The following is a 17,673-nucleotide window of genomic DNA, read 5'->3' on the forward strand; positions in this document are numbered from 1 at the left end:
ATGATGTTATGCTCTGTGCTCAACCAATCACAGAGCTGAATAGCGGAGCAAGACATCAACAGAAGCCAGAGGAATGGGAACACATCCTGGACTGGAAGATCTGACAGCAGCGGGAGATGGGGGTCAGGGGTTTTTGGAGAGTAAGTATGCTCTGGGGAGACACTATGCATAGTATACAATTTCCAGAAAATTAGGTATGTTCGATCTGCTGTTTTGGTGCTATTAATATGCTGCAGCATCATTACATAAGGCTTCTGCATTATTACTCATGTATGACCAGTGATGCCATTTGGCAGGCTACAATCAAAACGCTTAATTTAAACTAAGGTATGGTTGTGGCATATATTGTGGTGAATTTTTGTGCTAATATAAAGACTTCAGACTGTAGTGCCTTGGGTTTGTTACATAGCGTATAGAGGGGTATACACCAATGATGATTTTAGTTAAGAGTGTCTGTGGTACTGTCTATTAAAACAGTATTTATATTGCAGCTTGAAGTGAATAAAAGCCAATTGTTTGAGATCCCAGAATGAAAACCAATCCCTTAGTTTTACTATTAGGCCATGTTCCCACTACGTAAGTTTCATAATAATCACAGCCATTGTAAAAACGGCCGTGATTACTACGGAACTCATGTAGTACGGAACATGTAGTACGGAACTCATAGTATAAACTCAGGCCGGGATCCCTAGCAGCGCCGCAAGAAACTGACAGAAAACCCTGTCAGTTCACACAATGGAGCGTGCAACTCCGGCCGCATGCATCCAAATTCAGCGGCAGTGAAGATCATCCAGCTGGTACTGCAGTAGCGGCCAGGATGATCTTTTCTGACACCCGCCGTTCCATGACCCACCCAGGTCACGGAACGGCCGGTGTCTCACGCAGTGAGAACATGGCCTTAAATTGGACAACCTCTATAATATGCAGGTTCTAAACGGCATTCTGCGTTCCCAGTACACACTGGAGTATATGTACTATTACTAAAGGTGATAAAGTATAAACTTAGACTAGACAGTCCTAAGCTACAGTATGTTTACACAAAGTATTATGGTCACTATTTCTGTCACTATTTGTAGCTAAAATCAGGAATAGAACCGACAGAAAAAACTACAATGGAAATATGTGCACAGTTTCTGTGTTTTCAACCAAATCCAGGTTTGGTTGAATAAATTCTGAGAGAAATACCATGTGTGAACTTGACCTAAAGATGTGCCAGATTTATCACAGTAGTTTCTTCATTTTGGTGAATTTAGAGAATCTATATACACTTTAAGGTTTTGATACTATAAGATTTAGACATCTTTAAGGTTATGTACCAAAATTTCAATCCATGCCCATTTCCACCAAGCTTTATCTCCTTTACCACTAGCCTGTGCCCCTTAGCACCAATAGTGTCTAGAACACATAATAAATGTAGTGTATGTTTTGTAGTGCAGCTTTTGGGCAGAATTCACACACACATTTGAATAGTTAATCCACTTCATAGTGATGAAACATGATAAGAGTTGATCACAAAGGCTGCTGTGGTTTTTCCATACACACAAATATGTGAGCACACAGCAAACAACAGGCGAAATCTCTATCATCAACTGTGTCCATAATGTTATGTAGATAGACAAGTATCTAAGAGTAGAAGCAACACATAATAATACTTGAAGGAGCTGTCCACACAGGAAGGTGCTGAAACTATTTTATAGTGGAGATGCATCAATTATCTATTTTTCAAGAAGAAAGGATCTACCGGATCCACAGCGGATCTCACTTCTGCGGATTCGAAGCGAGAACCGCTGCGGATCTGGTACCATTCACTTCTATGATAGCACATATTCGCAGCGGAATTAACATCCTGCTGTGAATATGTGCTTTAACCCCTCGCTGTCCGCAGCCCCGCCGCCGCATTAGCCCATCCTCGGCCGCATTCCCCATCTCTGGCCGCATCCCCCCATCCCCCGCCGCATCCAGCAGCCTGCCGCCGAGAGCATAAAGTACCTGCTCGGCGGCGTGGCTGCAGTGAGGCCCCCGGCTCCGGTCCCGCTAATGAGCGGGACTGGAGCCGGGAGCCTCACTGCAGCCGCGCCACCAAGCAGGTACTTTGTGCTCTCGGCAGTGGGCTGCAGGATGCGGGCGGGGATAGGGGATGCGGCAGGGGATGGGGGGATGCGGCCGGAGATGGGGGATGCGGCCGAGGATGGGCTAATGCGGCGGCGGGGCTGCGGACAGCGAGGGGTTAAAGCACATATTCACAGCGGGATGTTAATCCCGCTGCGAATATGTGCTATCATAGAAGTGAATGGTACCGGATCCGCAGCGGTTCTTGCTTCGAATCCGCAGAAGTGAGATCCGCTGTGGATCCAGTAGGTGTGAAGGCACCCTTACTCTAGCTATTAAATCAGCCATGTCTTTATACGTGATCTATAGTTTTTTTTTTTTTTTTTACAAAACTACACACACAGAATACCATTCCCTCAAAACAGAAAAATCTGCATACACAATACAATACTTCTTAAGGCTAAGTTCACACAACGTATGAATTCATTAAACTGCCGTTGTTGTAGGTTAGCAACAACGGCCATTATTAATTGACAGTGGATGATCGCTTTGATTAGCAAGAAATCCTGGTCGGAGTGTATACACACTAGATATACTCTGGATGGGATTCCATGTGGCCGCACAAAAAACATTGAATTTATTAAATAGTGGCCGCACGAAATTGACAGGGCCGCACTTTACATTGTCTGCTATGGTTAATTGTAACATGGGCATACCCGAATGTGGCTGGTACTGCAGTACCAGCCGGGATGTACTTCACAGACAGTGGTCGTTCTCTGACATGGCTGTGTCACAGAACGGCCTGTTTTTCAAAGGAGGAGCAAGGCCAGAGGGTATGTTCACATGTACAGGATCTGTAGCTGATACACAGCAGATTTGATAGCACAGATTTAATACTGTGTTCAAGCATTTAGTTACATTGATATCTGCAGCATCAAATCTGCTGTGGATGCTGTACCTGTAAACGCACCCTAAGAAACTGAAATCATTCTATAAAACACAGTGAAAGGTATTGTGCTCAGTGACAAAAACAAATGAATAAATAAATAATTTTTTTTATTTAATTGCTCTTTATGCAAGTAGTCAATTATGTTACACACTTGCTGCTGCTAAAGAAGTGTTAGATTCCTAATTATCAAATGTTACATAATTTATTAATATATATTATCATATATGATTGAAATGTAGTGTTTGTAAACTGCAGAGAATTGCAGTCATGGACCGAGTGTGGGAGTTGCCTTTTGTTTGTCTGCACCTATAACTCTGTGATGGAACAAAGTCTACCTTTTAAAGTGTCTCAGTGAGTGCCAAAGTGTATTTCTTTTTCTATCTGTTGAGAATTGCACACCTGGAACTCGACTATTTCAGTGCTGAGTACCATGACCCAAGAATCAGTGTCTGTTTACCCATGGCTTGTTTCCCATTCAGAAAATGGCATGTGTGTGAATAGTGCCAAGGTTGTTGTTTCTCATCTTTTCTTTTCTTTTTTATTCAGTGTTTGTACTGATGGCTGCTTTTCATACACTTTAATAGAACTTACTGTTAGGGAAAGAAAAAAAAATTGAAAACATTTAAAAAGTAACCATTTTTCCCCCCATCAAATAATGAGTTAAAATAGGGTGTAAGGAAAAGCAACCATTAGTATATTTTAGGGTAGACAGTTTTGGTATTGTGCCCCAATTTTTCCTCCTGTGTTATCTAAAATGCTGTCTTTGCTTTCCAGTTGAATATTTTTAGCTGCAGAATTGTGTACAAACAGTGGATGTTTTATTTATTTATTTTTATTATTATTTTTTTTTATTATATTTGTGTATAATAATGGGATTGCTAGAATTTTAATGTTCCTTAATAAAGTAGTTAAATAATATTAGTCAACGCTCAAGCTTAAAGGGGTACTTTTTACTACTTTTTAATTAACTTGTACTATAAAGTTATATAGATTTGTAAATTACTTATATTTAAAAATCTCAGGAAGTGGTGTTCTCTTTCCAGTCTGACACAGTGGGGGAGATTTATGAAAGGGTGTAAATATACACCTGGTGTAAACTGCCCACAGCAACCAATCACAGCTCCTTTTATATTTTACCAGAGCTGAAAGCTGAGCTGTGATTGGTTGCTGTGGGCAGTTTACACCAGGTGAATATTTACACTCTTTCATAAATCACCCCCTATGTTCTCTGCTACCAACTCTGTTAATGTCAGGAATTGCCCAGAACAGGAGAGGTTTTCTATGGGCATTTTCTACAGCTCTGAACAGTTCCTGCCACAGAGGTGGCAGCAAAGAGCACTGTGTCAGACTGGAAAAAGCTCTGCTTCCTGTAGTGTAAGCAGCAGCTGATAAGTACTGGAAGTACACTAGTTAATTTAAAAACTTTTTTCCTCTGGAGTACTCCTTAAATGCTCATAGCTTGAAATTGGATGTCAGGTCCTGCAAATGTTTATGTCCAAAACAAAAAATTAATAACAAAGAGTGATATCTAAGAGGTTATCCAGGCTTAGAAAAACATGGCTTCTTTCTTTCAGAAACTGAATACAACTGAATGGAGATGAATTGTAACAACAAACACAACCTGAGCACAGGTTTGGTGCTGTTTTTGCAGGAAAGTAGTTGTGTTTTGTTTTATATTCCAATCCTGGATAACCCCTTTAAGGCATGTACATACTCAATAGAAAAGTCTTACCAATTATCTATGTAGCTTTTTGTATCTGATGAAAATGTGAACAATTTAACCTTTGAGGACATAAATAAACAAAACAGAATTGCCAATTAATAACTATATCAATTCAGTAGTGATAGAGTCGCAAGAAACAAGCTCTTGCTAAAGTGTCTGCTTTTTCACAGGTCCATTGTCCTAGCGATTTCATACAGACGCTTTTCCATCAATTAAAATTCCATATCCTCAACTCTCAGTTTGCTAATAAAATGAAAAACCCTTCCTGAAATCAATACACATTAGCATATTTCTCTGAATGGGACTGAAATGCTGCAGCTTAATTATTACATTTTGAGTCTACAAGATTAATCAGGCATATCTTATCACACCATGACCATTCAATATGATAAATCAATTCTGCAGGGCCCCTTATGATGGCTCTCTGAGGGCAAATAAAAAAGGTGAAGAGGGGAATTTTCTGCTGAGAATCGGGATTATCTCATCCTAAAACATGTGAGAAGATAATTGTCTGCCAGGGAAAAAGAAATATGGAGGCTTGTGATATACTGGGTTAAAGTCAAATGGGTGCTAAGTAGTTGTGATGTCTATAAAGTCCCAAACATGCTGTACTATCAAGGTCAACCATCTTTATGTTGTTGGAAAGATGCGACTGTTACAGCCTGCATGAAGTAAATACACGAGATACAAGCAGGAAAGCAATAATTGTGACATACGGTTTCACAATAAAGTGTCGCAAAGTTGGGATTTAATGTAGCCTTAACCTCTTGTCCCCTGCTTTATCACCAAACGTAAAGATTGTATTCTACGATAAATCACTAAAGCAGTGCGGAAATGAGTTACATAGACGTCTAGGTGACATGAGTAACAATGTGTAGACTTTTCCTAAGTCAGTCATTGAACATGTAGTTTTTATAGTGAATAAGGGTATGTATGGGCAGATATAAGCTCAAATATTCCTTAAAGCCTCTATCTGTTCACAGTTACCATACTTACATTTACAGGTTAGTTTCATCTGCTGTTCTCCTTTATCCACCATGTTACATATTTTGATACCTTTTACAATCTTAGCTTTATTCCACAGTGCAAAGTGTCAAAATGGCTTTCCCAAGCTCATGCAATGTACCCCCATCCTCAACCTTACTCCCATTTCCTCCTTAACTGACGGCTGCAAGCAGAGCTCCAAGTAGGGATAGGGATGAGAGGGTGTTTAGGAGATGTTACAGCTTGCAGCATTTCAGGAGCTTGGAAAAGCCTTTGACACCTTATACTGTGGAATAAAGCATATTCATATGTTCTGGAAGCTCAGAAAAATATACAAAAGGTACTACGTGTAAAATGAACAAAAAATTATGATTTTTGCTTTGATTTTGCGCACAGCGTATATTTTTTTGCAGCATCTATCAAGCTGTTTGCACTATTTTTGTGCAGTTTACTCCAGCTGTGGCTTTTTCTACATTTTCTAGGAGGGGGAGTGGTTAGGGCATGGCTTATATTAGCTACATTTTTAGCCAGATTTATTATGTGCAATTTTTTTTTATTTTGCACAAAAAAATATTTTGCAGCAGTACTCCAGTCAAACCCTGGTGTAGTTTGTTAGCCCTTTTTTAGCCAGAAAAAGTGCACAAATTGAGTCAATATTTTTTAAGGCCCATGCTCCGATCGATCGTTTTTGCTCATGGACCGCCAAAAGTGTGCTAGTGGGAAAAGAATTGTGCTAATCATACATACCCCCCTTTATGTACTGTATTTACAACATGGGTGTGTATTCTATTCTATTCTATGTGTTAGCCATAGCCTTATACAGGTTACTACGTATATATTTGCTCCTTACTACTCTCTGCTTCTGGGCATTCTGTCCCGCTTCATACCTGTTTACATGAAGGATTTTTTCAGCGTATTATGCTAATATCACCAAATGACAATTTAAATACATATCAGGAGACAAATAGCCGCTAAAATTTTACCACCTAGACAGTAGTCTACTGAGACTCCAGCCAAGCCAAGCTCTAATAAATGTTATATACATACAATTTATTTCAATCTACTAAAACAAAGCCCAGCGTATTTCATGCAGTTCTGATTATTGCATATGCCACATAATATCTGAAGTGTTATGTCAGTAATGATTGTGATAGCAGTGTTCTTCTTGTACTGCTATTGTAAACACAATAACAAAAGTATGCAAATTGTCTCAGGCCTAAATTAATGATAATAGATTTTCTCTTTAAGCGAATGTATGACAACTGAAATCATTACTTGGTGCATACACACAGTCACTGGATATTTAATTTTCTCTAAGGTGACCTTAACCAATGTTTCCCTCAGTTACTTTTTTTTTTACACATCTCTATGCTGGCCTCAAGCAAACAAATATTAGAATCTATGGTGTCACTCATGCATTATAGTAATATTTGAAAATTACCATAATTTGCACCCCAATGTTAATGTTTTCCTACAGGGAAAAAATTACAAGTCACCTCAAACTACAGGAGATGCCTGGTGTATAATAATAGTCGAAAGGCTACTGGCAACATGAGCTATGTAATGCCATGATTTTGGCATACAGCCAACCAATCCTATAATCCTATCTACATTGGTTGTTTAATGCACTGAGCCATTCTGCAAGGCTAAAACTCTCTACAAGATTATTACTTCCATTGGCCACTGACATCTAATGGTAAGTTATCATTTGTTTTGCTTCTGACATTTGCTACAAGTTTATGAATTCTTTGCACAAATGCTGATTTGTACTAACATTCTGCCCTTCTATAAGTCCTGGGGTTATCTGAGTTCTGAGAGCCATTGTTAGGATCCAAAAAAGGTGACTGCTAAAGGTTCTGCAGTCTAGTGACCCAGTACACAGTAGATTTTGGCCTTAAGGAAAAGACCAATTTTCATTTTTTTCATTTTTATTTTTACATGTTAAAAGAAAGTTTACATATTTTTCTTACACTTTTTAAGTTCCCCTAGGGGACTATTACATGCAATCATTAGATTGCTAATACAGGTTGTTGCTATGTCATTGCATGGCATTGATCACTGGTATCTGCCCTCTGACTGCACAGAGGTAAGTATGAGACCTCTGGAATTCAGGGAAAAGGACCAGGACATCGGCATTCACTCAGCTCCTGTCGCTGACACTTAAATGCTGTGATCACTACTGCCCATCATTAATTGTGAGGACCCTTACTCTCTATGAAGCGAGCTCAGCTCCTATAAAACCCTTAAACTTAATGGCATACTGATACATCATAGATCCTAAAGGCATCCCTGATGTATTGGTATGTCATGGGTCCTTACATCGATGAATGAATCAATAACTAAATAAAACAAAAAATGAACCATATAATCTTTAAAGGAGATTATTTCTTTTCTGTTGTGGATAACCAGTGAGTCTATACATGTTCAATTCAACATGCAGAAGACATGTAGAAAGAATCCATTGACCAAAGGCTTCCGAAAACCAGAAAAGAAAAAACAAATTAATGGAATGAATTCACCAGTCAGGTTGTATTTCGACTGATAGCATGATAATGCCTTCAATAGTTATATAAAATCTCGGAAGCACAATAGGGCATTGCCGTACAGTTCGGGGTTATTAAAAATAAAACGAAAATCTAAAGCAGCTGAAAAGACAAGCAGATGATGACAGGCATTCCCAAATGGCTGGACTGAAATGACCTTATTATACATAGTAATATAAACATAAAAGCTCTTCTTTTTACCGACTGTATGTAAGTTACACAAATTCCTGTTCTAATTGGATATGTCTGTATTAACAATTAAAGGATGATATTAAAGAACTTTAAATTGCTGCTGCCATTCTTCCCCAAGGTTTAAGAGTAAATTTCTCAATATAGTTTCAGTTATTTTATTTTTTATTTTCTCTTCATAAGACTATCTGGAACATCAACTGATCCTGAGGGCAGAACAAACAATGTCAAACCTGATTAGTTTTTAGGACTGTGTCGGGGAAATGCCTGCTTATCTTGGACACTTATCTACGACATGAACCCATAACATAACAGGGGAAGAATAGAAATGACAATTCTTATTGTGTTGTTAGAAATTTGCTTCCTGACAATACAAATCCAATAAAAAAGTCTCTAAAGATGGGAGAAAGATTTAGAGAAGTAGGTTCTTTGCTACTTCTCCAACACAAATACTGCATTCTACTGAATCAATAGGTCCGATGTTTCTGCACAAAATACATGCAGGTTAATGTGTAAGGATAGGATACTAGGACTCAAGTTAAAATATATACCATAAAATATGTTTTTTATTTCTTGCACTGATAAGACCAACTTAAAGGGCTTTTATAGGCTAAAATGATTGGTAGCCTATAATCAGGATCGAGGAGGTGTTGACACCAGCCATGCCTGCTGATGTGCTTTTCAGGTGACCCCGTGGTTCCTGGCACTACAATACCAAACACTGCTCATTGTGTAGTAGTCATGGTGGGTTACTGCAGCTCAACCATCCCTGAATGAGAACTAAGATGCAGTAACCCCATGCCACCATTACACACAATGCAGAAACCTCTATACAAAGACAACTAAGGGTCTAAAAAAAAGTCAGCTATTTATTGCAGAAACCTCCACAAGTGCAACATTTTCACATAAAAGCCTTTGTCCAGCATAATTGCACATATATCTCTTTGGTATACAAACCATTTGGCATGTACCCTCAGTATCTACCACTTAGGTTACCACAAAGGCCCTGGTCATTGTGTAGTGCTAGTGCTGTGGCTCACATGAACAGCTGATTGGTGGGGGTGGCTGAGAATAGTCCATCAATCATTTCAGCCTGTAAGACCCCTTTATTGACCTCTCAGTTTGGGGAAAAGTATATAAACTTAAAGGGGTATTCCCATCTTAGCCAATATAGTTTTACTTGTAGGACTCGTCAAGTAGATTTTTGGGGGAAATACATTCTTTTAGCAAACTTGCCTCCTTCTCCTGATATGCTGCTCTTTCCCTCCCATTCTTGACAGCTCATTGTCTAGGTTACCGACCACCACTCTGCTCTAAATGCAGTGGTCTGGGATGTACTACTGTCTTATATACTAAGGATCAGATAATCACAACATCAAATCCTGAGGGCCACACATGGGATATTCCTCGAAACAGCAGCATCCCAAAATGATTACCATTAAAAGTCAAACAGGTCAGATTTGAAAATTGGGACCGAGCCTTAAGGCCCAAACTAGCTGTGTCCTTAAGGAGTTAACATTTAAAATCTGTGTATGGGACTTTAAGGGCTACATTTAAAAAAAAACTGAACTCTGATTGCACTAAATGTATTTTAAGAAATGAAGCTTTAAACATTGAATTTTACCACTGAATATAAAGCATCAAGATCTGGCACACTTGATTTTATAAATCAGCAGTTGTCAATATAACTATGGGTCACATATAACAGCATGTACAACTGAAGACTATATATTCCAAATTCTCTTCCAGAATGCATCACACCTTCATCTCTTTAATTCACAGTGCTTTTAGTCCAATTAGCAAATTGTCATTTTTTTTAATCTATATTTTTATACCTGACATATAGACTATAACAGCGATCTTATCTGTTTTTTTTAATTACTATTATTATTTTCAGGTACTTTAGAATAGCCTAAGAATTTAGAGTTTTAACTGCATCTGGAATAAATGTACAATGATTTGCCTTTAATACAACAAAACTTAAAACAGCTAGACTCCAAAAAAAGAATTCAAATATGAATTTGCATTTGCAATGTTTAATGTTGTTTGCAAACCGATAACAATATTTTTTCCTTGATCGTGTGTGGAACGTGCTCACAGTAAGCTACCAGTGTACTTTGCAGGTAGAAAGGTCCCTTCATTATTATCAAGAGGATAGGAAACATAAGCCGGAATACAGAACAGCAATTATTCCGCTCTGAGGTCCTCATTAATTTTAAAACTTCTTTGGATGCAACAAATTCTGCTACATTTCCCTACTGTTCACACCACTGTGTCCTTCCCATTCTTGACACCTCATCGTTCCTTTCACCAGACTTCATGTAGTAACCATGGCAATGCTCGAAGAGTTGTTGCTCTCATAGGAGAATCAGACATCATTGTGCACTAGGAAATAGCCTACTGAACATATGCTCTAAAAATCTCATTAGCAATAGTGTCCATAATATTTCCCAATACAGTTCTCTAAGCTGCAGATGAACCTGCCTGTACCTGTAGGTCATAGATGTCCTACCCATCAACTTCTATCAAGGGCACCTCTTTTGGTGCACCGAGATCAGCTGTCATGTTTATTTGAAGTTTTAAGCAGATGATGGGAGTAAAACCATGTGTTTATGTCCTGGTACAGAAGGCATGGCTGGAGTCTTGCCAGCTTCACACTTCCCAGAGCACATGGCGCTATGTTTTGTTTAACCACAGGCATCTGGCAAAGGACAATTTAACTACAAAAGACATATAAAGGAAACGTAAAGCATACAGATCATCTATGGGTCATTGATATAATGTTACTGTACATTTGTAGCCATGCATTATAAACAGATGGTGTAAATTTTGAACAAATTTATTATGTTGATGCATATCATTTAGAAAATCTGTCCTGTCAGGTAATGCACCAGAATTTGCCCCATTGTGCTCCAAAATACTTTCCATACTAAGGCAAACAGCACCAGTTTATCTATTTTTAGATCAGTTTCCTTTTAGTTTACTTTATACTATAATTTCTGTACACATGCTAACAGTGAATGTACCAGCAGGTACTTCTCTTTCACATTTATACATGAATAGACCAACGCCGGTGTGGAGATGCCAGTGCCGCAGTCCTTTTTTTGACCCGAAGCCTGGTTCTCTGCACCGGTACCAGTCTATTGATGTAAAAATCTTAAAGGAATGTGCCTGCTAGTAAATTCACTTTAATATATCTGGTGGAAACTGGAACTCAAAGGTGGATATGGACACTTTTTGAGATATAAATGTTTCAGCCAAAATTAGTAGTAGTAATAGTAATAGCCCCCTAATGAGATATTCCACTTTTAGGCTGGGTTCACACACAGTATATTTCAGGCTGTATTTGGTCCTCATGTCAGGTCCTCATAGCAACCAAAACCAGGAGTGGATTAAAAACACAGAAAGGCTCTGTCCACACAATGGTGAAATTGAGTGGATGGCCGTCATATAACGGTAAATAACGGCCATTATTTCAATACAGAAGCCATTGTATTAAGATAACAGAAAATATTTGCCATTAAATGGCGGCCATCCACTTGATTACAACATTGTGTGAACAGAGCCTTTCTGTGTTTTCAATCCACTCCTGGTTTTGGTTGCTATACAGCCTCAAATATACAGCCTGAAATATACTGTGTGTGAACCCAGCCTTAAAGAGCATTGTAATGATGGTGTTAGTTCTACCTGACATTGGAAGTTGTCTGTTTGGACAAGCCCTACTTGATAGAAGTTTTACATGACAATTAACAAAATGGCCATCTGCTGGCACTCTAGCGATCAGCTGTAATCTTTGGGGAACCCTGGAGGTAAGGCCAACTTTACATACAACTTTACATAATTGACCTTTGAACTGATCTTATTCATTTGAATTGGACAGTTCAAAATATGCAGCACTTCAATAGGGGCCTTGTATCACTGGACAGAAGAGATGGAAGAACACATCTAAAAAGCTTTTCTGCATTTGCTCAGACCCATAATCCAGTGCTGGACACATTGAAGCTTATGGAGAGAAAGATGCATCACAAGGAACAGATGCAAACTATCTGCAGCCTCAAGCTTAAGCCTTTGAAGCACCATAAAGCAGCAGAGAACGGGGCTGTGGGGAGGAGGGAGGAGCTCGTCAAAGTTAATAATTCCAAAACAGAAAGACAGAATAGAAATAGATAGATAAATAGATAGATAGATAGGAGATAGATGGATGGATGGATGGATGGATGGATGGATAGATAGATAGATAGATAGATAGATAGGAGATAGATGGATGGATGGATGGATGGATGGATAGATAGATAGATAGATAGATAGATCACCATAGCACTCGGCAGTACTCATAAGGTCGAAACATTGCGGCTGTTATAAAAAAAAATTATTTGTACATATTTTGCAGTGCTACAGTAATCTATATACCTGTAGACACAGCACCATAGGTCACAGGGGTGCATACCGCTGGCATTAAACTTTTTTGAGGAGTGTTGCATCTCATAGATTTTTTTATAGATAGATAGATAGATAGATAGATAGATAGATAGAATTGAGATAGATAGATAGATAGATAGATAAAAACTGATAAGAACTGATGTTTTAATTAAAAGAAGGATAGAAAGCCTAATGACAACTGATGCATTATTTCATAACTTGTGGCCAGTTTCCGATTAAAAAAAACAAAACTGAACCACATGCAACTTGTATGTGAAACAAATCTAAGTGTTAAATTTTCCTGCCGAACCACAAACAGGAAAGTGAAATATTACACAGATCCTATTTAAAGGGGCACTCCAGCCAAGTTTACTTTGTATGCAGCACTGCCACCAAAAGTTGTGATGTCATGGCTGCATGACAACACCGCCTTTCTGTGAAGTGACATCAGCTGCATTGGGCATATCTTGTTCCAGGTTAGGCTGTACTCTAGTGATAAGCTAGAGTACAGCCAACAGAGCAGAGATGTATTGTCCCTTATCACAAGAGTATGGCACAGTACCATGTCTGAAGAGGAGGGAAGCTCAGCCTGGAACAAGAGACTCCCACTACAGCTGACGGAATGGCACAGAATGGCAGTGCTGGAATGCAGCTGTGCACACTTCTGGCAGTCGAGCTGCATACAAAGTAAGCCTGGCAAGAGTACCCCTTTAAATCAGTGAATTGTTTGTGCTATACTTCAGACTGAAAATTATTCTTCATACTTTCTCTTCTTTCTGGCCAAGAGATAAAGATCTAGAGCAAAAGACCTGTCCACTTAAGTGTACATGATGAGCATGTCATGATGGGCATTTTCTGGATCAGCGGCAAGATCCATTGCTAATCCGGAAGTTCGGGTCTCCATGGATACAGATACACAATGAGACCGTAATGACACACACATTACAATCTCATTGCACTCCATATTCATAGAAACCCGAACTTTCAGATTAGCAGTGGATCTTGCCAATGATCTGGAAGCAGCCCATCATGACAGGTACACTTAAAGTAAGAATGCCCTAATAGAGAATACGGATCTGAGATTATTGACTAGTGATTAACGACCATCCCGATGTTCGGTTCGGATCCCAAACACGAACATAAAAAAATTATCGTGATTGCTACATGTTCACCGACAGTCACAAACAAATAACGAACGTACAGTAGAAGCATATATTATGTTTTTGTCTACACACATGCATACAGATTATCAGGTGCAAAGCATAAATTATGCAGTTGCGTGGGTTAAAAGTTTGAATAAGTTCGAAATTGATTGTTATAACCATTCCGATCATCGAAAAAATTGTGTGTGATCGGCGAACACGAACAATTAGCTTCATGTTAGCATGAACATACGAACATTTACAAACTTGTTCGCTCATCACTGTTATTGACATTGTTCTTCCAAGCTATGTTATTTAACATCCTCAACAGGACTCTATTTAGAAGAACCAACCTGCTTCTCCGACATGACAAAGAGCTGTTCTTCATTCTTCGTAAAGGCCATATCTCTTAAAATAGGGCCAGAGTCAACCACCTGGATAGTTTCATATTGTACCGCTCCAGTGATGGGGCCATCAACTCGAATCTGAAATAAAATAGATACAGTTTTTAGTATTAGCATTAATAATTAATGCTAGTAATAGGTTAATAAATTCTTAGTCCACTGGTCAATAATCGCAATAATTGTAGTTAAACAATAATACATTTACAGAAAATCAAATAATACTAATAATAATAATAATAATATCTCATATAAAATTATTATCTACAATGGAAAAATACATAAAAAATGATATATTCTTTTTTTGTTAAATATCAGATTACAAATTTCCTGCCTCACAATATTAATTCATGTTTCTAAAGCACTGCCCATAGTGATCCCCTAATAACTGTGACCGGGGATTGTGCATGACTATTCCTTTAAGTTCTAGCAGATTAGGTGTAGGAAATGAAGGTACTTCATGAATGCTGAGAGGTAACACGGATCCTGCTACTTTCCTTAGTACATTTTAATTGACAATATTTTATAGTAGGTGCATACATTAAACCTGATAACACTTTTAGAATATATAATAGGCTCTGCATTTTTACTGCAGTAAGTCTGGCTCTTCTATCCTTGTGCTGTATAATGAAAGTTACTGTCATATTCATATTGACTCTTAAGCGTTACAGAGGTCACTCACTTCTTAATGTTAAGCCAAAATAAGTTGTCAGCACTTTTAAAGGCTTAACCTGCCAAAAATGTCTCATAGTCCCTGATCAGTTTATAAAGAGGAAAAAATGAAAGTCATACAAATATATCTCAGCAGGTAAAACCGCTTGATTGACAGCAGGTTACACATTGAAATGACCCTTGAAATCTTTGTGGTCAAACTACAAAGACACTTCCAAGCATAATAACATTTTTGTTTTTCCATTCTGTTACTGGTGGCAATAATAATAAAGAAACTTTTTTCAAGTAGTAAGTTAAAAATCTATATGTGTATTATTCATGTAGATGCTATAAAGCATTGAATTCAACATTTTATAACGTACAATTAGCAAAATGAACTTTACACAAATATTAAGTTAAATAATTGCAGGGGGATAAAGTATTGTATATTATCTGCAGCACTGCAAAAATAAGGAGGGAATTTAGTAAGACTGGCATTTCATATGCTTATCCTAAAGAGTACTGTTATTAAAAATAACTTTTGACTTGTCATCAGGCATGTCAAAAATTATTCATCACAGTGGGTCTCACCGCTACGACCTGCTGTGATCATGAGATATAATCGGGGAGAGAGTGTGGCAGCAGTGTGATCCCTCTCCTGATTGGCTTATTCTGATATAAGGCTACAATGTTGAAATGAGTGAGCGGCAAGGGAGTGGATCACACTGCTTCCACGCTCTCACCCTGGCTATAGCTCCTGATCTCAGGTGGTCTCAGCACTGAGACCCACTGCGATCAATAACTTTTGTCATGTCTGATGCCATGTGAAATGTTATTTATAATGACAAAAGGTTGATGTAAAATATATTGAAGGGTGCACTAGACTGAAATCTGTGCCAGCTGTGAGCTGGAGTAGATTTCATTCATAATTCCAGGCATAAATAACAGTAAATCACACAGGCCACGTGAGGCCTTGCCCCTCCTGCTAAATCTTCAAAAGTGGTGAGCACAACACAGAAGGGAAAAATGCCTCTCCATTTTGGAACAGTGGTTTGACTCTCAGATAGATCAAACTGGAAATAAAATTGGGAGCCTAAAATGTTTACGTATTATATACTACCTTCAAGGGCTAAAGGTCAGTTGATGCTAAATAATTTTATTCACAGTACATAATATTTCTTTTGTATAATTTGTAAAATTACCAGTTCTAAGAAAAATGAAGGAATAATGTTTTATTATTTAAAGCCTAACATGCCATAACATTAAATATTAAGAGGCTTAAAATTACACGGCACGAGATATGCCGAAACCAAAATGTGAAATGCTATCTGCAGTGTAATAATACATGAAAACGACAAGCTATGTAAGCAGGTGAGAAACGCTGAAAGCTTTATCAAAGCAAAACAGGACGTAAGATGCCTATTGAGAGAACATCTGCTCTGCGTCTAGCTTTGTGTTCTCAAGTTGCCACTAGTCAACTTGACTTTGGTCTTTAACCCGAAAACGGCTTCACTGCTGCCAGTCATAGCTTTGTATTGTGGCTGAGCCTGATATTAGCTGGACAATAGACAATTGCTTCTTTATTTAGTAGGTAGAAAGTTGGAGGTAGAGGGGGTAGTTTCTAAAATACATTTAAAAGTAGCAACATGGTTATGCATAAAATGAAGACCCATATATTGAAGGTCAATCCAAAAATCCTAATACTTTTTAAAGATTTTTTTTTTAATCTCTAGGTTGGCAACAATTGTGTTAAAATGTAGCAATACATTATGACACAATATGGTTTTAGTTTATAATCTGGCATGTTAAATATGGTTCTATATAATCCTCAATCTTTCTGGAATTAGGATACTGTATGGTACAGTCAAGGCTTGGGCTGGGAAACTGGTTTCTGCTTCCTAGCCTCCGAGCTAGGCTTGCCCTCCCTCAAACCCCCCCTTACCCCCACTTTTACACTCTTCACTCACTATCAGTGCCTTTGATTAAATATGTTTGTGAACATATAACTTCAATAGAGATACAGTGAGTGATGGCGATTACTCATTGTGTCTCTGATCCCCTTGCTCTGCAGAGTATTTGGTCCTATCTTACACTCACTACGTGTCGTTTCACTGTAACACCCCCCCCCCAACACACACACACACACAAAATCCAACTGTCAACAGTAACATAATCACAAGAGGTCTTAAAGAGACTCTGTCAGTAGGTTTATGCAGCCCTATCTAAGAGCATAAACTAGAGAAAGAGAAGCTGAACAGATTGATGTATCACTTGTATCACATTGTTCTGTGCAGCTGATTAGGAGATATCTTTCTTAATAACATGGATAATAAGTAGTCCTCTACATTATGTGCATGAGCCCAGTAGTCCTTAATATTTATGAGAAGCAGAAAACTCCACCCACCAGCTGCTGATTGCCAGTTATCTATCCATCCAGTGTATAGGCAGTCAGCTGTCTATCTGCAGCTGGAGAGAGAAGAGAGTGGTGTTGTAGGAATCCTATTCTCCTGCATATTAGGGGAGTGGCTGAAAAAAAAATGACGTCAGTAATACACCAATCTGTTCAGCATTTATATCACTAGTTTATGCTGCCCTCATTTAAGGCAGCTTAAATCTAATGACA

General features: G+C 38.4%; 1 protein-coding gene across 1 annotated transcript in view; it reads right to left on the reverse strand.

Annotated features, from left to right (window-relative positions):
- The window catches only part of PLXNA4 (plexin A4), a 614,893-nt gene that overhangs the window by 285,468 nt on the left and 311,752 nt on the right, over positions 1-17,673 (reverse strand). Inside the window, exon 4 of the mRNA XM_069979087.1 lies at positions 14,352-14,483. Coding sequence (XP_069835188.1) covers positions 14,352-14,483 — 132 coding nt within the window. The remainder of the gene's footprint in view (positions 1-14,351; positions 14,484-17,673) is intronic.

This window comes from Dendropsophus ebraccatus, chromosome 1, assembly GCF_027789765.1.
Source record: "Dendropsophus ebraccatus isolate aDenEbr1 chromosome 1, aDenEbr1.pat, whole genome shotgun sequence".
Classification (NCBI taxonomy): Eukaryota; Metazoa; Chordata; class Amphibia; order Anura; family Hylidae; genus Dendropsophus; species Dendropsophus ebraccatus.